Source organism: Acanthochromis polyacanthus, chromosome 23 (genome assembly GCF_021347895.1).
Source record: "Acanthochromis polyacanthus isolate Apoly-LR-REF ecotype Palm Island chromosome 23, KAUST_Apoly_ChrSc, whole genome shotgun sequence".
NCBI lineage: Eukaryota > Metazoa > Chordata > Actinopteri > Pomacentridae > Acanthochromis > Acanthochromis polyacanthus.
Window position 1 is genome coordinate 7186934 of NC_067135.1, and position 24518 is coordinate 7211451.

General features: G+C 37.9%; 1 protein-coding gene across 11 annotated transcripts; it reads right to left on the reverse strand.

Annotated features, from left to right (window-relative positions):
• Window positions 1–430: 430 nt before the first annotated feature.
• LOC110964191 (E3 ubiquitin-protein ligase TRIM39-like) lies at window positions 431–24518 on the reverse strand. 11 transcript variants are annotated; one of them, XM_051943622.1, is made up of 19 exons: window positions 24408–24518; window positions 22729–22827; window positions 20148–20192; window positions 17188–17358; window positions 16793–17023; window positions 15940–16039; window positions 14808–15046; window positions 14384–14512; window positions 13973–14230; window positions 13310–13567; window positions 12557–12727; window positions 12161–12391; window positions 11904–12003; window positions 10773–11011; window positions 10220–10477; window positions 9457–9714; window positions 8437–8694; window positions 7605–7861; window positions 7011–7181 (listed from the first exon to the last, which is right to left on the reverse strand). In XM_051943622.1, the coding sequence occupies exons 3-19, from the start codon at window positions 20179–20181 to the stop codon at window positions 7149–7151; spliced, it is 3225 nt and encodes a 1074-aa protein (XP_051799582.1). In that variant the 5' UTR covers window positions 20182–20192; window positions 22729–22827; window positions 24408–24518; the 3' UTR covers window positions 7011–7148. The 11 variants fall into 11 exon arrangements, with proteins under 11 accessions (XP_022068531.2, XP_051799590.1, XP_051799582.1 ...); XM_051943621.1 differs by lacking the exon at window positions 20148–20192 and having other exon boundaries at window positions 24408–24512; XM_051943623.1 differs by lacking the exons at window positions 22729–22827; window positions 24408–24518 and adding an exon at window positions 20331–20519.

Here is a 24518-nt window from a genome sequence, read left to right on the forward strand (position 1 = left end):
CTATTACTGGAGCGAGGCAGGCCTCAGATCTGTGCTCAGTGTGTTGCTTTTTTGGACAGCAGAAAGGAAGGGAGAAAGAATAAAGGGGAGGAGGATGAGTGTAAGCATTGATAATAGAACAGGACACTGAAGGAGAGAGGGAAACAGAATGTAACTTATACTATGAATGAAGCATTAGATGGATTAATGTATAATTGAGGGATTTTCAAAGTCCATGGGAAATATCTTGCATATATTTTTTATTAAAAGTAAAAAAAAACTGATGTTTTTTATGTTTATTATGATCATGTCTTTACAAATCTTTACAACCAGTTATTAATTAAAAGTAACTGGACATCACTAAAATGTCGACTAAATAATAACCTTCCGAATTTAATAACAACCACCTTCTAATTAGCTAAACAATAACAAAATGAGCTTATTCAAAAATAGTTTTGAAGGTGTTCTTTATATTAAGTTGAGATAATCATGACAGATACTCTCTTTTGGCAATATATCAACTTATATATGGAAAATAACAAATTGGATCTGTGTCCGAGAAATCACTTTCAACTAAGTTATCCATTACAAAAACACCTCTCAAGGAAGTGTGTTAATTCCCAATCACATGACTTGCTCCACATGATGTCATTTCCTCCTGAAGAAAAGACTGAAAGACTCCAAGGCTTTCTGAGTTATTTAATATAAAGTAGTGTGTGAGTCAAGTGTGGATTTATCACACGTCAACATGCTTTAGAAATAACTTTTAATTTCAATTTTACTCAGTTGTATATACAATATTTAGAAGAATCTTTCTGCAAAAATGCCATGTGGTGTTTGGCTAAAGGCGGCCATGTTGATTTTAGCCCTGAAAACAGCAAAAATGTCAACTGTGTTACAAAAAGTCCTGCAATTATATATCAACTCAGATAGTGATGTAGAGCATAACTGATAACAATATATAACAATAAAAAACATGAACTGAACCTCTGTACAAACAATTCGAGAAAGGAGTGTTTGAAAACCACCGGTGTTTGAGGTGACAGAGTTGATTGAAGAAGAATGAGTATTTATTGCACTTTATGTACATTTTCACTCCTAAATCAGCCAGTTATGATTTTAAATAAAGATTTTATTTTACCTCTGGATGAAATGTTGCCAAAATAATCATACCATTGATGGCTACTCAAGTTTAATTTCATTTAACAACAAATAAATATGTACTTTGTGACTGATAAGGTTGAAATGTTATACTGTTTTGTGGTTTAAAAAAATAAAGAAACAGTTTTATAACAGTAGATTTTCCATCATATCATAATGTCCTCTATATCCCTGTCTCCATAGATTTCACTGACAGACCGGATGATTAGTCCCGATTTGTTGCTGTCGCTGTCGCTCATATCCGGGTTAAAAAAGGGAAACATGGCATCGGTGAACCGGAACTGAGTGAAAGAGTAGATGTGTGACTTGGCCTCTGCGTCATAGAACGACACCATCCCGTCCTCATAGTCCAAGAACACGCCAACAACCTGTGGCCTCTGAGAAACACACAGCAGCTCGGCCTGTCCTGCACACGCCCGGTACTCACTGCCCTTCCTCAGACAAACCGTCCAGTAACCGTCCTCCGGGCTCAGAGTGACCAAACCCTTCCTGTTGACCGACTCTCGAGCTACGCCCAAATCCCATGCGGTTTTGTCTCCCACGTCCACCTCCCAGTAGTGCCTGCCTGTGGTGAAACCCTGCCAGAGAGGGGAGCGTCGGATCACTGTCACTATTCATTTCTCAGACAATGGAACATAAAGACGTAACGTTTATGCACAAACAAACCACATCTTTATTTACCCTGAGGGCGAGGACACACGGAGCCGTGTCAAAACGCTCTGGTAGGTCAGCAAGGTTCTGTTCAACGCCTCCATCCCGAACCTGTTTCCCATCATCCGACAGGACCAGCCAGGGGTTGGCTGTCCTGGGGTCCAGATGAAGATCATCTGGTAGACGCAGATAGTTTAGATGGAACTTAATTTTCTTTTTATTTATAGTAATAAAAAAAAAAAAGACTTATTTAGCTGTACTTTTGAGGTTGGAAACTGAATCACAGTTTATCTGTGTTATGAAACCTGGTAATACCCCCATTTTAATAGTAAAGTAACAGATAAACTGAGAATATAAATAATTTATGAATGGATTTGCAATGGCTATACTACAAAAATAATCCAGGAGACTTGTTATCACCACTTAAATAAATGTATGGTTGCAGGATAAAAATTTAGACAGACCTTTTAAGTTACAAGCATAATTTTTGATGAGTTGTGTTGACATTTGGGATTCTCTGTGAAATAAGTTGAAATTTTTGCATTAATTAATTTTGAATAAAAGTTAAGTTGTAGTATATTAAACTGGCTTGATCATTTTCCTGCACCTTAAGTTCAGGACTTCAACAAACATGTTTATCCAGCTGTTTATTCAGTCATTGGTAAGAGGAAAAGTTAATTCTTCTCAATGAATGTGGCTCATTGGTTTGACATAATTTTATTAGAAGTTGTCGTAATTTAAAAAGACTGATGTTAAGTTTTGTTGTTATTGTTGAAAAGCATTTGTGAGAGCATGAGCCAGATTTTCAATCATTTTCACCATTATTTTCTCATTTTGGACACCCGCTGACATAAACAACATGACAGAGAGAACAGAGAGACAAGTTATACCTGCATACTGCTGCATCTTCTCATGATCTGGAAGTGAAGAAGAACATTGGATCAGAAATGAAACCTGTGATCATAGCTGTTAAGCCTTATAACATAGTGATTCTGAAAAAAATTCCAGAATTCGAACCTCTAACAGAAAGCTTTGTGGTTAGTGATTGCAGCTGCTGTTCAATGTCATCCACTGCTCTCCTAATAGCCCCCAGACATGTGTGTGAATGAACAATGATGTCAGAGCAGGGTTTGACAGATGGAGGAGAGCTGAGAGCTGGAAACCTCTGTCAAAGACACGAGAAATGACTTTTAACAAACAGAAGAGGAGAATGCAGAGGAAAAGACATTAACATTGACAACTGATCCTCCTCTCATTCAGCAGAAGCTGCTCGTCGTGTGTTTTCGGGCTAATTTATGCTTCGACTCAACTGTCCTTCTCCTGACCTGGACAACATGGAGGTGGTCCTCAGTGTGAAGAAGCTGCTCCATTTCTTTTCTTCTCCTCTGTAGTGCGCTGATTTCCAGCTCCAGCTCTCCGATGAGCCTCTCCGCTCTCTGCTCCGCTGCTGCCTGCTTCCTCCGGATCGTCTCCACCATCTCGGCTTGACTTCTCTCCATCATTCGAAACAGGACAGTGAAAACCTCCACACTTTCCTCGATGTCCCTCTTTGAGTTTTTCTGCGGGATTTGAAAAAGGTTATACAATCAATTCATTAACTGGAGGCAGTACAAAAAAACGAGATCTTCACAGCAGACAGTATTTGGTCTTAACTTTTTATATGTGCTTCTTTTCTTACACTTTCACTGTTTTTCTTACGGGAAACATGCTATGATCTCATGTCAACTCACTTTGCTGAGCTCCACAGACAGTTTGATCTCCTCCACTTTCTGCAGTCTGTCCTTGATCATCTGCTGAACATCAGCCTCGATCCTTTTCATCTGAGCCTGAACATCAGAGCAGGAATAAAAGACAAAACTGTAATCAAAGTTACTGCATGACAGGCACTGAGCTTTCCAAAGCACTGAATTTCGCCCCTCACCTTCCTCTCCTGGCTTTCTCGTTCCACTGGGACGGTGTCATGACAGCGGTGGTCGGTCTCAGTGCACAGCACACAAACACTCCTCTGATCGCTCCTGCAGAACAGCTCCAGGAGCCTCTGGTGGCTCTTACACATTCTGTTCTGCAGCATCGCCACCGGTTCGATCAGCTTGTGCATCTTCAGAGTGGCGACTCTCATGTGGGGCTCCAGGTGACTCTCACAGTACGAGGTCAGGCACACCAGGCAGGACTTCAGAGCCTTGGTTTGCTTTCCCACGCACACATCACAACATATGGGTTTCCCTGCCACCGTCGTCGCGCCGTTCCACCGTCTCGCTCGGATCTGCTCCGACATTTCCTTGGCGAAGGAGTTTTCACAGAGCTCCGGACGGCCCTCAAACACCGTCTGGCATTTGGGACAGCTGACGGCGTGGCTGTCATCCCAGCGTGACGTGATGCAGGTGAAGCAGAAGCTGTGACCGCAGGGGATGGAGACGGGCTCTGAGAAAACATCCTGACAGATGTAACACTGAAACTGCACCTCGGACAGGAGGAGGCTGGGAGAGGCCATGACCTTTGGAGGTCAAAAAGAACATCACAGTCAACTTAATGACAATAAGTCTATGCAACACAAAGACAGTTACAAACTATAGACCCAGGAACTGTATTGACCCTCGTGTTGTCCTGTGGGTCAAAACTGACCTGTTTTAAAGTTTGGAAATGTGAGAAAAATATATATTTTCACAGTGAAACTTCTGATGTCCACATTTTCAACATTTTTGAGAAGTCTGAACATTTTTTGGTGGAAAAAAGAAATGTTAAAAATGTTTCTTAAGAACATTCACAAAAAAATCAACCAAAATCCAGTGAAATTTGCTGGATTTTGGTTGATTTTTTGGTGAAAGTTCTTGAAGAAAATATTAGTATTTTACTGATATATATATATATATATATATATATATATATATGTAGTCACTTTAGATATTTTCAGGATTTTTCTGGAAGATTTTTACTTATTTTTTGAAAATATTTACAAGATTTTTTTTCTAAATAAATCTTTAAGGGAAACTTCTAAGGAATTATTGGAATTTTCTTACTGAAGGTTTTGCAAATTTTTGGAAATTTGGGGATTTTTTTTGCTGAACTTTTGGATATTTTTCAGACAAAGAAGCAATAGCTTTTTTGTGCCCATAAGTGAAGACAACAGGAGAGTTAAAGTTCTTCTGGTAGAGGTAGACACATCTGAACGTTCTTATCATTAGCTTAAAGAATTCAAAGCTGCTCACTGGCCAAAGTGCAGCTGCACGGTCACATGACTCGGCCTCTCACTGGCTCTGTAACATTAGCTTCAAACAACCACAATGAGACACTAATGCCTCCTTATTTCAACCCCATGTAATTCATAATACTGCAAAAGCATCAATACACCACTTTCCCATGATATACTGCACACACCACCAGGAAATTAAATCCACTGGCTTCAAATATAAGGTTGTGTGGCATAAAACAAAGCAGAAACATGATAAAAAACTATAGAATTTATATAATCAGGACACTAAAAGGTATTCATCTGTCATCTTGTTGTGGTCTTACCTTTTTGCTGAATATGAAAGTTGACCTCTGAGGTAGCAAAGGCAAATACTAGCATTGCAGTCAAAGACAAAGTCCTTCCCATGGAGCTGCTACCACTCCCTCTGGGACTTTTTTTCTCTCCAGAGCTTTTGCATGTTGTTTCTTTGTGGGAGGAGCTCATTCTGGATCAGGTGTATAACTGGGTTTGTATCGTGAGCATGTGTGTGTGGTGTGTCATGGACTGCACATGAAAACACTTGAGTGAGTCACACTTTATTTCCAATTGACAAGAATACACAGAATAATTTAACACACATTACATAACACAATACAGTTCCAATGCTGACAAAATACTCAGAATTTATATGTAAACTTAGAGAAAAGACCACGGATCCCTGATACTGTCACATAAAGTGATGTTTTATAAAGAGCATTCAGATTTTTACAACATCTGTTTTTCTGTTCTATTCAAGGAAATCAATTCAAAACCGACAAAGTTTGCCTTTTTTTCATTGCACTTCCCTTCATTTCATGTCTCCTTTCCTTCTTTGGTCTCAAGGCTCAACAGACCGAATCCTCAGGGAAAACAACTCTGGCAACAAACCGTTTCGTCTGAAGAACTAGATTTTTTTTTTTAAAGGACACAAGAAAATGTTAATGTTAATACAGGATTATCAACATAGTTTCTATATTATCTGAATTAAACATGAATATGGACTAGTCTTAACAAGACTCACCTCTGCCAAAATATTCTCCATGTCTGATTCTGACAGCGGATTTAAGGACCTTAATCTGATGTTCAGTCCAAGAACATATGCTGTTGACACAAAACACATCATGTTACACAAAATGACAACATCTGAGTGTAGTATTGCATTAGTATAGCTTTGTATTAAAAATCATTTGAAATACATAAAAACTGTAAATATATTGACATCAGAATGAAATATTGTCCTTATGTCATCCAATTATGTAACTAATTATTACTGACAGACATAATGTATGAAAACTTGTTTGATCACCAATATATGCAGCAATTAAACTGACAAAACTTACATTTTTGTTGTTTTCGCGAAAAAGCACTTCAAGTATTTGTTGTTATTTCGTTGCATTTTCTACATTTATAAAACTGTAAGGTAGATATTTACACTCTGTTTTTATTCTAGCATTGGGGCTACAGTTGAAGCCTAGTTTCTGGTAGGAAACAGATTTTAAAAGCTGTAGGATATTAATTATAATAAAGTTATTTAAAATAAAGTCTTTGTACTTACTCGGCCCTTTTGTTGTAGGATGGACAGTGAAAGTTGTTGTGTGTTTACATGGAAGGAGGAAAAAGAATGGAATTGAGAAAAAAGACAAAGAGAGCTCAGAAGTTAATAAGGAACAAGGAAATGTCATCGAAAAATAAAATGCATCTGTTAAGATCAGAAAGGAGGAAGAGGAAATATCAAAATCTATGACTGTTACTGCAAAGTTAAAATGTTGTTTGCTGACCCTACACTGCATGAAGCCCAAAAACCAATCATTAGCCAAAAAAACATCTCTATAAAACACTCAAATGTTTGATTAACCATCTAGTATGTTGCCAAGTATAAATGACAAAAGCTGGTTAACTACAAAATTAATGAATCATGACATCTTACCAGTGATGACAGTGATGTTGACTCCACTGCTTCTGACGCTCTCAAACACAGAGAACAGAGTGAATGTGTATCTAGTTCCAGCAGTCAGAGATGAGACTGTGTGATTTATTGGTCCATCTCCGGCTGCTGCACTGAAGTTTGTCTCTGAACCATTAAACAGCAGAATATAGCCAGTGTTGTTCACTCGATTCCACTGCAGAGTGATGCTGGTCTCATTTTGTTCTACTGATCTGAAGCGTTCTGCATTCTGAGGAGCTGAGAATGAAAAAGAGCAGTGACATGACAGTAATAAAGCTGTAATTAAAAATAACATTTACTCATTTTGGTTGTTTGCATTCATTCATCTTGAATCATTTTAAGGTCGTTGAAGGTGAAGTTATTGCAGTCACACATCAGCTGTTCATCTGTCAACATCTACCTCCTGCTTTGTGATCAATGCCACTGTCGTTCATTGCAAACATACTTTTCCAGTGGAATCTGACATGTCTTGCTTTCATCCATAAGTTTGACGTATATCTAAGCTGCCATCTGCTGTTGACTAGTCAGTAAATGTCACCATGTTGGATGCACCGTGATAATTCACGTTGTTCAGTCTTATAATAGGTTTGATAGGAAATAAAAAAGGAACAATAGCATTTTGCCTAGTTAAAAACACATCATTAAAGTTAGTTATCTTACCAGTGACTGCAGTGATGTTGACCCCACTGCTTCTGATGTTAAAAACACAGAGAACAGAGTGAATGTGTATTCAGTTCCAGCAGTCAGAGATGAGACTGTGTGATTTATTGGTCCATCGCTGACTGTTGGTGCACTGAAGTGTATCTCTGAACCATTTAACTGCAGAATATAAGCGACATTGTTCACTTGATTCCACTGCAGATTAATGCTGGTCTCATTTTGTCCAGTTGATCTGAATCCATTTGGATTTGAAGGATCTGAGACAGAAAAAGAGGAAAAAAATCCTTTTATTAAGAAAATACTTTACATAAAGAAAGATTAAAGCTCCATCTCACAATCAAACTTGGGGATTTTTGTGTCAGCTTTTATGAAAAAAAAAAAAGCAGCAGCTACAACACACACAATGAAACTAACACAAATGGTTGCATTCATAAAAATGTTCTCATTGAGTCAGCTGTCTACAATTCTACAATTTCATTTAGCAGAAGCTTTCATCCAAAGCAATGCACATCTGAGAGGAGACACAACACAAGCTGTCACATTTAATACGTAATGACACCAAACAGTGTTTTGAAAAGACAGATGTAAGAAACAATAAATGACAAATTTAAGACTCAATAGATTTTAGGAGGGATGATTATGAGAACATAAATTCATGAGGTTAATATATTGGTGATAACAGTAAATGATTCAAAACTCATAATCAGGGTAAGGAGAGAAGCAGAATGTTGTGAGACACAATTTTAGACAGTAGAGTTATATTTTACTTGTACACTGTCACTGTGAAGAAAATGTGATGGTTGAGTTAAGTACAACAAACCTATTATCTTACCAGTTAATGCAAAGATGCTGACTCCACTGCTCCTGACGTTCTCAAACACAGAGAACAGAGTGAATATGTATAAAGTAGCAGGAGAGAGAGATGAGACTGTGTGATTTATTGGTCCATCTCCAGCTGCTGCACTGAAGTTTGTCTCTGAACCATTAAACAGCAGAATATAGCTGACATTGTTGTTCACTTGATTCCACTGCAGAGTGATGCTGGTCTCATTTCGTCCTGTTGATCTGAAGCTGTCGGTGTTTGAAGGAGCTGAGACAGAAAAAGAGAAGATGAGTTAAATCAGACACATCCTCAAATTCTGTCTTTAGTCAGCGTTAGCTCTAAAACTTTAAGGACAGAGTGAGACATAAAAACAAACTTGAGCAAAAACTGACATTTTTTACTTTAGTCTAATAAAACCTGTAACATAGAAAGGTAATAAAAGCCTCAGAAGAATGAGTCAGTGAACACTGACGCTATTCAATTTGTGTCGTATTTAACTGAATTGTACTGAATTGATTCGTCTGTCTTCTAAACCATCTGGGTGTTTTATCATGTCAAAACACATCAGCTCCTTCTTCTTTACTAATGCTGCTGGTAAGCACTGGTCAATATCCAGCAATCATTTTGTAGTTTAACAAGGAAACACATCACCATCGAGTGAGACATTCTGAATGGACACAACTGTATTTGTCACAATAGTGAAGCATGATGAGCAGGTTTCTCAACAAACACGACAAACTGCAGCTGACAGATGCATATTCCACATAGTCATCATTTCCCTGCACTGTATATTACATACATACATCTGAGCTGTTGACATTTTAATATTTTTTTTGGTTAATTTTCTGTATTTGGGTGTGTGGTCAGTCAGGGTGACAAGAGTGAACCCAATTCTGTACTTTGATATAATCTGACTATTCTGTGGTGGACATCTGTAAAAGCCATCAACTGTATTTTACTTGCATAAAGCAGAAACGTTATACAGCTTAACATATAGAGACATATAATGACAGGAATTTATTATCTTACCAGTGACTGCAGTGATGTTGACTCCACTGCTCCTGACGTTCTCAAAAACAGAGAACAGAGTGAATGTGTATTTGGTTCCAGCAGTCAGAGATGAGACTATGTAATTTATTGGTCCAAGTCCATTTCGTCCAATAACGAATGTCTCTGAACCATTAAACAGCAGAATATAGCTGACATTGTTGTTCACTCGATTCCACTGCAGAGTGATGCTGGTCTCATTTTGTTGTGTCGATCTGAATCCGTTTGCATTTGAAGGAACTGTGACAGAAAAACAGAAAAAAAAACAACTTCATTTTATAAAGACTTTGCAGAGGAAGTGGTTAAAGGTCCATCTCACTAGTAACGTTGTTCCATTTAGTGTTATCCTGTGAAAAAAAAAAATCTAGTAGCAGCTATGAGTCACACGTCAGTTCTTCACTGGCAGATATCAATCAGCATCAATTACACACATTCTGATGAAATGTTTTATATTTTAATGTCTGCTCCTTATAGCTACATACTGTTTCTATTGATTTACACTCATTGCCACTAACTACCATTCATTTATCCTTGATTTCACCAATGTCCTGGAACCTCTACGACTCCAACAGCTGTTGACTGTTTCCTGACTGTCATCATGTCGGATGAAACTCCCTCAATCATGAGCTATTCATAATGTAAAGTTATTTCAAGTGGTCCACCTGTCCTATGTTTACATTCTCTTCAGTAAAAACAAAAGAACAGTGTTGTAGTTGAATAAATAGACATCAATGAATGATCTTACCAGTGACTGCAGTGATGTTGACTCCACTGCTCCTGACATTCGCAATCACAGAAAACAGAGTGAATGTGTATTGAGTTCCAGCAGTCAGAGATGAGACTGTGTGATTTATTGGTCCATCTCCAGCTGCTGCACTGACGTTTGTCTCTGAGCCATTAAACAGCAGAATATAGCTGACATTTTCGTTCACTTGATTCCACTGCAGAGTGATGCTGGTCTCGTTTTGTCCTGTGGTAGTGAAGCCTTCTGCATTGGGTGGAACTTAGACAAAAACAAAAATGAATATGTAAATAATTTTATTCTCCAGTTGTTCACTGGAACATATATAATACTTTGGGTTGTCATGTTGATGTACTACAAAACACTGAGATAGACCATTCCCATTCTTAAACTAGTTAATGAATTTGCTACCACCTGCTGCATGAATTCTCAGCTCAGATTGTCATACTCACAATAAAACACAACAGTAGTGCTCTGACCATTAGTCCAAAATGCTACCCTTTTAGATGATCTTGTTCTGAATTATTAGCATTACAGCAGAAATTAGTCACATTACTTGTTGTGAAACAGACGAACGGCAAACTGAGGGAGCAGTTTTCATCTGACCATCGTCCTGAGTTATTGAACTGTGCAGTGACACAACGCTCTCCGCCAGAATCTGGTTGATGGTCAGCCCAGTGTCGGAACAGAGAGCTGCTCCCATCAGACCACACTTTTTGGCGATACAGACCGATCCACACAAAATTTCCCCTTGCCGTGGATGTGACAACGGCATTTTCTGAGGAGTTTCGTATGCTGTAAGGAGAAGAGCAGCATATAAACATTAAAGTTTACAGATGAGGTTATAAAACAGACACTTAAAAGTCCACTTCAGAATTCAGTGTATAAATAGTGAATTAATGGATATAATACTGTGCTTTATGTGGTAATTTAAGAATTTGGTAACATTTAACTCATCAGTCCAACACAAGACTCAAACTATCTGACCTGTGAATTTCCATCAGTCTATAGTACGTATATTAAGCATAAATTAAAATAACTTCTTCCATCTGCACAGAATAGACAATATTTTCAAAACATTTTCAAAGTGTACATGATGGAATCACATTCTCATTTCATGCACTTCTCCTGTGAATCTACAAATCTCACAGTAAAAATAAAGATTTTATCGGATGTTGACTGTAACTGTGGCACACGGTTTATTGCATCTTCAATCAATTTGATTGTTTTACAGGATTATTCGCACATTTGTAATGTGCTTATTTAGAAAATGGGAAAAATGCATTAATGGTTTGGTTTTTATTTCAACCACAGTGCCCTAATGTGCAGTATGCTCTGAATTAGATCAACTCTGTGTAAAATGGATTTAGAAATTCAAGACTGTACCACAAGGTGCTGCTATTTCACTGTCAGGGAGCAAATTTAACAACTGAGACAATGGAGTATTATTTGCAACTTAGTTATTTGTAGTTTGAAGCATTTGAAATTGAAGTTGTTTGGTGAAACAAAGGCCTCTTCTTTCTAAGAAGATATAGTTCTTTTGCAAACATTCCACTCACCTCACTTATACATGCATCATAGAAAATAATGTCAATAAAGCCCTGAAAACTTGTGGTCACAGCACATCAAAACGTAGTCTGTTCAGTTCTGCATCGAATCATGGAGTCTTCATCAGTGTTTACTGTACCTGGCTAGATCAACATAATTCGTCCTGCAGAATATCTGAGCGTCAGTCCAGTTTAAAGGTGTTTCGACAAGAACAAAGGATGCCGTGCCATTCACTGTACCTGGATGAAAAGAAGTGACAAATAGCATCAGAAACTGCTGACTGCTCTCATTGAAAGAAGTAGATTTGTCATTTTCACATATGGAATGTGGAGATGTTTCTGGAAATGCTATGCAGAAAATAAGTTTGTCTGTTGTTAAGTCTCTGTAGAAACTCACCATTGTAGCACACAAATTCTCTTGTCGAATTGCAGTCTACGTCACTCCATAAGCCAAAGTGTGGAGTCGGACTCAAAAGCACCACACAGTACTGCTGTCCTCCTAAATTATTGGGCTCAGAGGAAAGCCAGTTTCTATACGTTTCCTCTCCTGCACCGTAGAAGCTGCTGTCATTAAAGGACCATCTCCAACTGTTTTCCAAGTCATCGTAGAGACCAATCCAAGCCTTGCCTGTTCAAAAAAGAAATAAAAAATATTGCTGGAGTGGAGCATATCCTCAAATGCTTTCATAATCCACATCCTATTTCATAATTTACTGGATTACAGACTTGTTGTTGCCTGGCTGTTGCATATATACACTGTGTGTATGTTCTGTGTGCAATACCTAAAACGTACCTGTGTAATTGGATGTGGTATTTGAAACGTCAACAATGTCAGCTGTGCTTTCTATGGTGGCCAGATCAGTGTAGTTACGTCTGCAGAAACCCTGAGCATTAGTCCAGTTCAGTGGCGTGCTCACAAAGAAGTACTGACGAGTCTGGGCAAAAGAAACGCTGACGAGTGCTCCTGAAACAGAACATATTCGGTATCTGTAGCACTCAGTTTTATATAAAGCATGCAGACTTTCTATATCATTTTACTGAGAAGAAAAAGATGCACTGATCGAACTTGGGGATTTTTGTGTCAGCTTGTTAAAAAATAGCAGCAGCTGCAACACACAATGAAACTAACACAAATGGTTGCATTCATGAAAATGTTCTCATTGAGTCAGCTGTCTGCAATTCTACAATTTCATTTAGCAGAAGCTTTCATCCAAAGCAACGTACATCTGAGAGGAGACACAACACAAGCTGTCACATTTAATACGTAATGACACCAAACAGTGTTTTGAAAAGACAGATGTAAGAAACAATAAATGACAATTTAAGACTCAACAGATTTTAGGAGGGATGATTATGAGAACATAAATTCATGAGGTTAATATATTGGTGATAACAGTAAATGATTTAAAACTCATAATCAGGGTAAGAAGTGAAGCAGAATGTTGTGAGACACAATATTAGACAGTAGAGTTATATGTTGCTTCTACACTGTCACTGTGAAGAAATTGTCATGGCCGAGTTAAGTAAAACAAATTTATCATCTTACCAGTGATGACAGTGATGTTGACTCCACTGCTTCTGACGTTCTCAAACACAGAGAACAGAGTGAATGTGTAGTAAGTAGCAGGAAAGAGAGATGAGACTGTGTGATTTATTGGTCCATCTCCAGCTGCTGCACTGAAGTTTGTCTCTGAACCATTAAACTGCAGAATATAGCTGACATTGTTGTTCACTTTGTTCCACTGCAGAGTGATGCTGGTCCCATTTTGTCCTGTTGATCTGAAGCTGTCGGTGTTTGAAGGAGCTGAGATGAAAGAAAAGTTACATTTCTGTAAATCTGACCTGTGGCCTCCAGAGTTTTTACAGCTAGTCAGTCAGCTTTGCATGTGAAAAGAACAAAATCTGTTCTCAACTACAAAAAAGAGAGAAAACAAATATACAAAACAACACAGTCTGTCAAAGTTTGATTAAATTGAAGTGTTTTTGTAAACTACACAACATTTTGGTTTTGCAAGAGATGTGATTGGCGATCAAAACAGATTAAAAAAAACCTCCAATTGAAATTTATTTTAGATGCCTTCACTGCATGTGCTGCCAAATTCAAAAAGACAGTGTGTTGACCAGCAATACATGCCCATTTAAAACTGGTGTAAATGTTGATCATGGCTGGATTTGCTAGAGTGCAAATGGACAAAGGGAAAAATCGTACCAGTGACGGCAGTGATGCTGACTCCACTGCTCCTGACGGTCGCAATCACAGAAAACAGAGTGAATGTATATTGAGTTCCAGCAGTCAGAGATGAGACTGTGTGATTTATTGGTCCATCTCCAGCTGGTGCACTGAAGTTTGTCTCTGAGCCATTAAACAGCAGAATATAGCTGACATTGTTGTTCACTTGATTCCACTGCAGAGTGATGCTGGTCTCATTTTGTCCTGTTGATCTGAAGCTGTCGGTGTTTGGAGGAACTGAGACAGAAGAAAAGTTACATTTCTGTAAATCTGACCTGTGGCCTCCAGAGTTTTTATAGTAAGTTGGTCAGCTTTGCATCTGAAAAGAACTAAATCTGATCCTAACTAAAAAAAAAAGAAAGAAGGAAAGAAAAAATACAACAAACATACGAGTAATAACTAGTGGTGCAGTGAAGTTTGTTCCTCCAGATACCAGTATTGAAATACTGACATTCGCTTGCAGCACAATGCTGGTCTCGTTTTGTCCTGTGGTAGTGAAGCCTTCTGCATTGGGTGGAACTTAGACAAAAACAAAAATGAATATGTAAATAATTTTATTCTCCAGTTGTTTACTGGAACATATATAATACTTTGAGTTGTCATGTTGATGTACTACAAAACACTGAGATAGACCATTCCCATTCTTAAACTAGTTAATGAATTTGCTACCACCTGCTGCATGAATTCTCAGCTCAGATTGTCATACTCACAATAAAACATAACAGTAGTGCTCTGACCATTAGTTCAAAATGCTACCCTTTTAGATGATCTTGTTCTGAATTATTAGCATTACAGCAGAAATTAGTCACATTACTTGTTGTGAAACAGACGAATGGGAAACTGAGGGAGCAGTTTTCATCTGACCATCGTCCTGAGTTATTGAACTGTGCAGTGACACAACGCTCTCCGCCAGAATCTGGTTGATGGTCAGCCCAGTGTCGGAACAGAGAGTTGCTCCCATCAGACCACACTTTTTGGCGATACAGACCGATCCACACAAAATTTCCCCTTGCCGTGGATGTGACAACGGCATTTTCTGAGGAGTTTCGTATGCTGTAAGGAGAAGAGCAGCATATAAACATTAAAGTTTACAGATGAGGTTAAAAAACAGACACTTAAAAGTCCACTTCAGAATTCAGTGTATAAATAGTGAATTAATGGATATAATACTGTGCTTTATGTGGTAATTTAAGAATTTGGTAACATTTAACTCATCAGTCCAACACAAGACTCAAACTATCTGACCTGTGGATTTCCATCAGTCCATAGTACGTATATCAAGAACAAATTAAAATAACTTCTTCCATCTGCACAGAATAAACAATATTTTCAAAACATTTTCAAAGTGTACATGACTGAATCACATTCTCATTTCATGCACTTCTCCTGTGAATCCTCAAATCTCACAACAAAAATAAAGATTTTATCGGATGTTGACTGTAACTGTGGCACACGGTTTATTGCATCATCAATCAATTTGATTGTTTTACAAGATTTATGCACACATTTATAATCTGCTTATTTAGAAAATGGGAAAAATGCATTAATGGTTTGGTTTTTATTTCAACCACATTGCCCTAATGTGCAGTATGCTCTGAATTAGATCAACTCTGTGTAAAATGGATTTAGAAATTCAAGACTGTACCACAAGGTGCTGCTATTTCACTGTCAGGGAGCAAATTTAACAACTGAGACAATGGAGTATTATTTGCAACTTAGTTATTTGTAGTTTGAAGCATTTGAAATTGAAGTTGTTTGGTGAAACAAAGGCCTCTTCTTTCTAAGAAGATATAGTTCTTTTGCAAACATTCCACTCACCTCACTTACACATGCATCATAGAAAATAATGGAAATAAAGCCCTGAAAACTTGTGGTCACAACACATCAAAATGTAGTCTGTTCAGTTCTGCATCGAGTCATGGAGTCTTCATCAGTGTTTACTGTACCTGGCTAGATCAACATAATTCGTCCTGCAGAATATCTGAGCGTCAGTCCAGTTTAAAGGTGTTTCGACAAGAACAAAGGATGCCGTGCCATTCACTGTACCTGGATGAAAAGAAGTGACAAATAGCATCAGAAACTGCTGACTGCTCTCATTGAAAAAAGTAGATTTGCTCATGTCATTTTCACATATGGAATGTTAGTTAGTTAGTTAGTTAGTTAATAGTTTATTTTAGGCAATGACTTTCAGACAACATGATTTCAATGCAGGTATCATTTACACAACAGTAACTGGACAGGTAATACATGTGCTCACAAAGCCCATATAGAATGCCTGAAAGGGAGTGGGAAGAAGCGAACTTATTTAATCCCACCCCCTTTTACATAAATTATAGGCATAATTTCAATGTCGCTTCCTGTTCATTTCTGTAACATAACAACTCAAAACAACATGAATACAAGTACAGATAAATATTAGGTAAGTGTGTGACAGAAGTATTAGAATATTTTTTTGTTACCATAGGCAACAGATACATTGCAACAACTATTACATACCAACAATGGTAAGAAATGTAATACCAACAATGGTAAAGAAGAACTGTCTCAGTAAGGGTGATGGACAAAATACCAGCAATGGTAATGAACAATATACCAACAAAGGTAAGGAAACAAGCACACAATAACACAAGTACAACAAAATACTGATATCAATTTAAGAACCACTTTCTTTATACTGTGACCAGACCATGTTTTTATATAATAATTTGAATCTGTGAATATTATGGCATGTGGAGATGTTTCTGGAAATGCTATGCAGAAAATAAGTTTGTCTGTTGTTAAGTCTCTGTAGAAACTCACCATTGTAGCACACAAATTCTCTTGTCGAATTGCAGTCTACGTCACTCCATAAGCCAAAGTGTGGAGTCGGACTCAAAAGCACCACACAGTACTGCTGTCCTCCTAAATTATTGGGCTCAGAGGAAAGCCAGTTTCTATACGTTTCCTCTCCTGCACCGTAGAAGCTGCTGTCATTAAAGGACCATCTCCAACTGTTTTCCAAGTCATCGTAGAGACCAATCCAAGCCTTGCCTGTTCAAAAAGAAATAAAAAATATTGCTGGAGTGGAGCATATCCTCAAATACTTTCATAATCCACATCCTATTTCATAATTTACTGGATTACAGACTTGTTGTTGCCTGGCTGTTGCATATATACACTGTTTGTATGTTCTGTGTGCAATACCTAAAACGTACCTGTGTAATTGGATGTGGTGTTTGAAACGTCAACAATGCCAGCTGTGCTTTCTATGGTGGCCAGATCAGTGTAGTTACGTCTGCAGATACTCTGAGCATTAGTCCAGTTCAGTGGCGTGCTCACAAAGAAGTACTGACGAGTCTGGGCAAAAGAAACGCTGACGAGTGCTCCTGAAACAGAACATATTCGGTATCTGTAGCACTCAGTTTTATATAAAGTATGCAGACTTTCTGTATCATTTTACTGTGAATAAAAAAAGTATTGTGGATCAGGTGGTTCAGCCATATTGCTGTGAGATTTTACAAAACTTCTTCCTCATTAAAGAGATTTTTCTGATACACACGTGGACAAAATTGTTGGTACCCCTCAGTTAAAGAAGGAAAAACCCACAATTCTCACTGAAATCACTTGAAACTCACAAAAGTAACAATAAATAAAAATTTATTGAAAATTAAATAATCAAAATCAGCCATCACTTTTGAATTGTTGATTAACATAATTATTTAAAAAAACAAACTAATGAAATAGGGCTGGACAAAAATGATGGTACCCATAACTTAATATTTTGTTGCACAACCTTTTGAGGCAATCACTGCAATTAAACGATTTCTGTATTTGTCAATGAGCGTTCTGCAGCTGTCAACAGGTATTTTGGCCCACTCCTCATGAGCAAACAGCTCCAGTTGTCTCAGGTTTGATGGGTGTCTTCTCCAAATGGCATGTTTCAGCTCCTTCCACATATGTTCAATGGGATTCAGATCTGGGCTCATAGAAGGCCACTTTAGAATAGTCCAACGCTTTTCTCTCAGCCATTCTTGGGTGTTTTTGGCTGTGTGTTTTGGATCGTTGTCCTGTTGGAAGACCCATGACCTGCGACTGAGACCAAGCTTTCTGACACTAGGCAGCACATTTCTCTCCAGAATGCCTTGATAGTCTTCAGATTTCATCGTACCTTGCACACTTTCAAGACACCCTGTGCCAGATGTAGCAAAGCAGCCCCAAAACATTACTGAGCCTCCTCCATGTTTCACCGTAGGGACAGTGTTCTTTTCTTCGTATGCTTGGTTTTTGAGTCTATGAACATAGAGTTGATGTGCCTTACCAAAAAGCTCCAGTTTGGTCTCATCTGTCCAAAGGACATTCTCCCAGAAGCTTTGTGGCTTGTCAACATGCATTTTTGCAAATTCCAGTCTCGCTTTTAATGAGTTTTTTTCAGCAGTGGTGTCCTCCTTGGTCGTCTCCCATGAAGTCCACTTTGGCTCAAACAACGACGAATGGTGCGATCTGACACTGATGTACCTTGGCCTTGGAGTTCACCTTTAATTTCTTTGGAGGTTGCTCTGGGCTCTTTGGATACAATTCCAACGATCCGTCTCTTCAATTTGTCATCAATTTTCCTCTTGCGGCCACGTCCAGGGAGGTTGGCTACTGTCCCGTGGGTCTTGAACTTCTGAATAATATGAGCCACTGTTGTCACAGGAACTTCAAGCTGTTTAGAGATGGTCTTATAGCCTTTACCTTTAAGATGTTTGTCTATAATTTTTTTTCGGATGTCCTGGGACAATTCTCTCCTTCGCTTTCTGTTGTCCATGTTCAGTGTGGTACACACCTTTTCACCAAACAGCAGGGTGACTACTTGTCTCCCTTTAAATAGGCAGACTGACTGATTATGAGTTTGGAAACACCTGTGATGTCAATTAAATGACACACCTGAGTTAATCATGTCACTCTGGTCAAATAGTTTTCAATCTTTTATAGAGGTACCATCATTTTTGTCCAGGCCTGTTTCATTAGTTTGTTTTTTTAAATAATTATGTTAATCAACAATTCAAAAGTGATGGCTGATTTTGATTATTTAATTTTCAATAAATTTTTATTTATTGTTACTTTTGTGAGTTTCAAGTGATTTCAGTGAGAATTGTGGGTTTTTCCTTCTTTAACTGAGGGGTACCAACAATTTTGTCCACGTGTGTATAATCTGGACCTGCAAGCAGCTTTACAACGACTGATTAAATGATTAGTTCATACCTACAATGCCAGCTTATTCAGTTAAACACTTATCCACTGTTGCGATAGTATCATATCAGCTGTGATGCCCACACGTGCACATTCTGACCACTCAGATCACATCTATCTTTGAGCTCAGCCTTCTTCTTAATCTCAAGTACACACCTGTAAAGTTTCGTGACTGCATCTTCTCTGGTTGTGATGCTATCGTGTTGCCAAAATCTGCCCACTGTTTATAGACATACAAACACCCGCCAGTGTATTCAAAGCAGCCTTTGTGGTCGTTCAGGCTACAGTTGGTGTCTACAGGACCACATTTTTGCCATGATGACACATACACAAACATAAACGATACCAGTTACGGTGACGAACACTTCCATTGAAAACCATTTCTGCATTCTCACGTTGACATTATCTTGTGTCACTGCTCCGCTGAACCAAATCCAAACAGCCCAGCTGGATTTCCACACCAATCTGTTCACTGTAGGTCTAGCTAGATCAATTTTAGTCTGTCTCAGTAAAAGTCAGAGTTAAAAAATGCTCAAACAAACAAACAAACAAAAAAACGAAACTCAGCCACCAGGTGAAAACACAAACAGTGAATTTGCTGAATTCCAGTGAGACTGAAAAGCTCATAGCTCACCTTGAAAAATAAATCAGTTCTGGGTAAATGAAGGAAAATGTGAGTATGACAGTATTTAAAATACGTACAGTCACACCTTCCTCACTGCGATATCTATTAATTTCTTTGTCAGTGTCCCAAAAAAGATCAAAAATCCACCACAGAAAACAACATTTCCAACTCATGAAGTCTTTTTTGTTGACCTCTTTGTCTCAATTGCACCAAACACAAAAACTTGACCTTTTGCAGCACTGACTGCTTCAGTTGTATCGGCTTTAAAAAAAAAAAAAACAACAGACAAGTGAAAATAATTAAACAAAAGGCACCAACCTGTGAGCACAAAGATGACCAGCCCATAATCCATGAGTTAAACCTCTGAAAAGACGCGTATTGTTAATTATCCATTCTAAAAACTTTCTTCCACTTAGATTTTACATCATACACCTGAAGACAAATGGTAGTATCCAGATTCCAAATACATTTCTCTGTACAGTATTTACAGATTCTACTTACCTATATCTTGTTTATCTCCTCCTAATGGAAAAAAGAGCACTTCTCATGTCCCTAAGTATCAGTTAATGAGAGCTGCTAAGCTCTGAGGTAACTAAGAACTTGCCTGATGCTTATCAGCGTGAAGCTACTGTGAGTGTTGAAAGTAGAGGGTGTAGTTAAGATTCGGGGAAAAAAACTGACTCTGCTATGACAAAGACCTTGGTGCTGGAATCAGGAAACAAAAGCAGAGGCTGACAATGAACTGTCTACATTTCTACACTGCTCAGATGGAAAGGTATGAAAATTTGATCCAACCCAACCTGTTTAAAATCTGTGAGCCCGCTGCTTTGTTTCATGCTTCACAGCATATAGATGCCATTTACCATGTATAAAAACAGGTTCTAAAGTGTTAAAGTGAAACTATTTATAGTGGCTGTAATTACCAGTTTACTGTCATGTGTAGTTGTAGTTTAAAGACATTTACTAAGCATGTTTTAAATGTCATCCATCTCAAACTATACAAGCAGAACCACAATGTTCTGCAGATATTTTGGTAGTTCATTTTGCATAATACATATGCTATAGATTTGTGGGTTTTTTTGTAGGGAATTGCTTTCAGTCTGTTTTGCAGTTATTACCAAACTTTATCTTCATCTCTTGTTACATAATTTAATAGTTCTATTCAAAGGTAGTCTCACAGTTAATCAGTTAAGAACTATTTCCTCCTTGCCTAAGTTCTTTCATCTCTGTGCATCACAAAGAAGCTTCAGTCTGGTTTGCAATCATTAACCTGTGGACCTCCCTTTTATGTTGTGAGTACAATGCTAAGAGGAAAAAGCTGCCCTAAAACATCATGGGATTTCCCCCGACAACTCTCCTTTACAGAGAAACTCTTCTAGTTCTCATTCTTAACTTGACAGTTTAATTATGAACATGTACACACATGCTATGTCAGCATATGTTGCTTCCTCAAGTAAGCATTTGTGGGAATCAACCAGATGAACCACATTCTTCTACTCAGGTATTTTCTCAGGGGCATCTTTAAAAATACTCATAACAACAACAACTACTACTATGACTACAAACAATAATAATAATTACTTGAGTTGAACCACCAGTTTTATAAAGCCAAACGGGGAAATATAAAACTGTTTTCTTCAGGTATGAACATCATCTGTATAGTATCAAAGAACCACAATTTAACAAGTCTCTCAAAGCCCTGCTGTTTCTCACCAGGCACGCAAATGAGAAGAAATGAAACAATATATATATGTCAGGGTAGAGACTGCGATTTGGTAGAGTTGGAGTCTCTACCAGTAGAGATTGCGATTGCAACCTCTACCAGTAGAATTGGAGTTTCTACCAGTAGAGATTGCAATCGCAATCTCTACCAGTAGAAACTCCAATCCTACCAGTAGAGATTTGTCAGGGCTAAGGTTAGACTTTTAAGGTTAAGGTCAGGGGTCAGGGCAGGGGTCAGATTTAAAGGTCAGGGTGACTTAAGGTTAGGGTCAGGGGTCAGGGCAGGGGTCAGATTTAAAGTTCCATCTCTACTGGTAGGATTGGAGTTTCTACTGGTAGAGATTACAATCGCAAACTCTACTGGTAGAGACTCCAATCGCAATCTCTACTGGTAGAAACTCCAATTCTACTGGTAGAGACTCCAATCGCAAACTCTACTGGTAGAGACTCCAATCGCAATCTCTACTGGTAGAAAGTCCAACTCTACCAAATCGCAGTCTCTACCCTGACATATACATCAATTTCAGAAGTTCATATGACAGAATTTCACAACTGTTTGTGTAGAAAGGATGCTGATGTTCAAAGAACTGTATGCAGTATCTAGTACAATAATATGCATTATAATTTCACTCTAGCAACTGTCATTTTGCAGTACTGTGTGTATATCTTCTTTTTTTTCTATAAATATTTTATTATTCTCTTACTTATTCGCAGAGTGACACAAAATTCCTTGTATGTTGTTGATGTACTTGGCCATTAAAGTTGATTCTGATGATGTAAATGCCATCAGCAGTCCATAATTAAATACATTTTGAAGCTTATTTTGTGCATGTATGACAACAGAATGTGACCTATCAGTTTGAACTTGGATGCAACTAAATGTAATTCCAGCAAGGGGTGCTCAGAGTCAGATTTGTTCACAGTGATACCAAGCAAACTGTAACAGGATATTATACATACCAATTTAGAAATTTTTGAAAACAAAATCATCCCGGCAGTTTTCACAACAGCCTCCTGCAAAGTACATATAACTGTGCCTTTTTTCTTTTTTAAAGCATCCAGAAAACACCCACTAAGCTCTCCCAACCTCATATTCAATCATCTGAAAAATAATGACCCGTTTAGGGAAAACAAAAAAGCTTGAACGAAATGGCTATTTGGAAAGTTGCTCACTCACTTGCACACAAACACACTTCTTTGCCCATCTGACTTGCAGGAGGCCATTGCGCATGTGCGGACCGGAGGTAGATGCTGCCTTCATGTGCATGGGAAAAATCTGAAGCATGAAAGCAAACAGAAAAAGTATTAAAGTGAGTAAGTCGGCATTTTCTTCATGAAAAATAGTATAATAATATAATGTGGTTTCAATCCTCCATTTGAAAAAGAAAAAAAATGTACATATTTTATGTGCATATATATACATACATATATTAAAAGATAATGTTTTTTAGTAAAAGTTTTCCTTTTCAACAACACATGAAATATTTTGGGTTTTGTTAATGAACCGGATTCACATTTTTCTGGACTTTCGTCAACTATGCAGTACACAGTGTGATGTAAATGCCATATTTTACTGTAGAGACTACCTATTTTTACTTTTGTATATTTTATGAATTAACTGTGTGCTCTCTCATGTGAAGGCTTGTCTCTCATCCACTCGTGTTTGTGCGACGGAGGCCATTGTAACTAGGAAAGTCCTATCTTGTCTTTGTCACAGATTTAAATCAGAGGATGAAGGCCCACACAAATAACTCTACAAAGGCCTTGTTAGTGAAACAGTCTGACCCTGATCTTCTCCTTCTGCTGGGACGTTTATGAGACACAACTTTCCTATAAGCTAGAGTGACACTTGATACTTTAGCTTTTGCCTTTGGAGGGCATGAGTCTTGCATGCATATGTATATTTTATTGCAATAAATAACTGTGATGGTGACCTGCTTTTCACTTTATTTAGAATTTACGCACAGTTTCACATACTTTGCATGTGTCAATGCAACAACATTGGCTTTTTTGGAGGTATTGTCATATAATTGCCATTTTTGCAATTACAGAAGTCTATCTAAGATTCTTTAAGTGGCGAGTCTCCCTTTCATGATGATCTCTGGTCCAGGAGGGGCTCTTTCCCCTATTTTTTTTTTTTGATCAGGTTTTGTCACTTTTGTTAACCCTCGTGTCGTCCCGTGGGGCAAAATTGACCTGTTTTAAAGTTTGAAAATGTGGGAAAAAAATTATTCAGCGAATTTCACTGGATTTTGGTTGATTTTTATGCGAATGCTCTTAAATATCAGAAGTTTTACTGACACATATGTAACCACTTTAGATATTTTTAGGATTTTTAAAAAAGATTTTTACTCATATTTTGAAAATATTGGCAAGAATTTTCTTGCCAATATTTGGGGATTTTTAAAAAATAAAACTTTAAAGGAAATTTAAGGAATTATTGGAATTTTATTAATGAAGGTTTTGCAAATATTCAGAAATTTGGGGGATTTTTTGCTGAAATTTTAAAATATTTTTCAGACATGGAAACAATATTTTTGGTGCCTGTAAATGAGGACAACAGGAGGGTTAAACCATGTTGCCTTTTTATCCTCTGCACACTAAATCATGCATAACATAAAACACAACTTCACTCTTGCATAATCTGCTCTGCACTTTAGCACCAACATCTCAACTTCATTATTGGCTACTATGGGATTTTTTCTATTTTTATACAGTTTAGAAATATGATAATATTCTTATTGCACAGTCTTCAGGCCACTTTTCACTTTTCTTGTTGGTGGGTTTATTTTTATGGGCACAATTGATAACAAACCACGTGATTGTGCCAACAGTTTCGGAGCTTCGGCCGAGCACCTGAACGCATCGCGGGAGCTGGAGCGATGTCGAGAGAAGGAGAGGCTGAGGAGGAGGAGGAGGCAGACTGAGGAGAGGCATGAAGAATATCCCCGGGATCTAAGCTTGCCA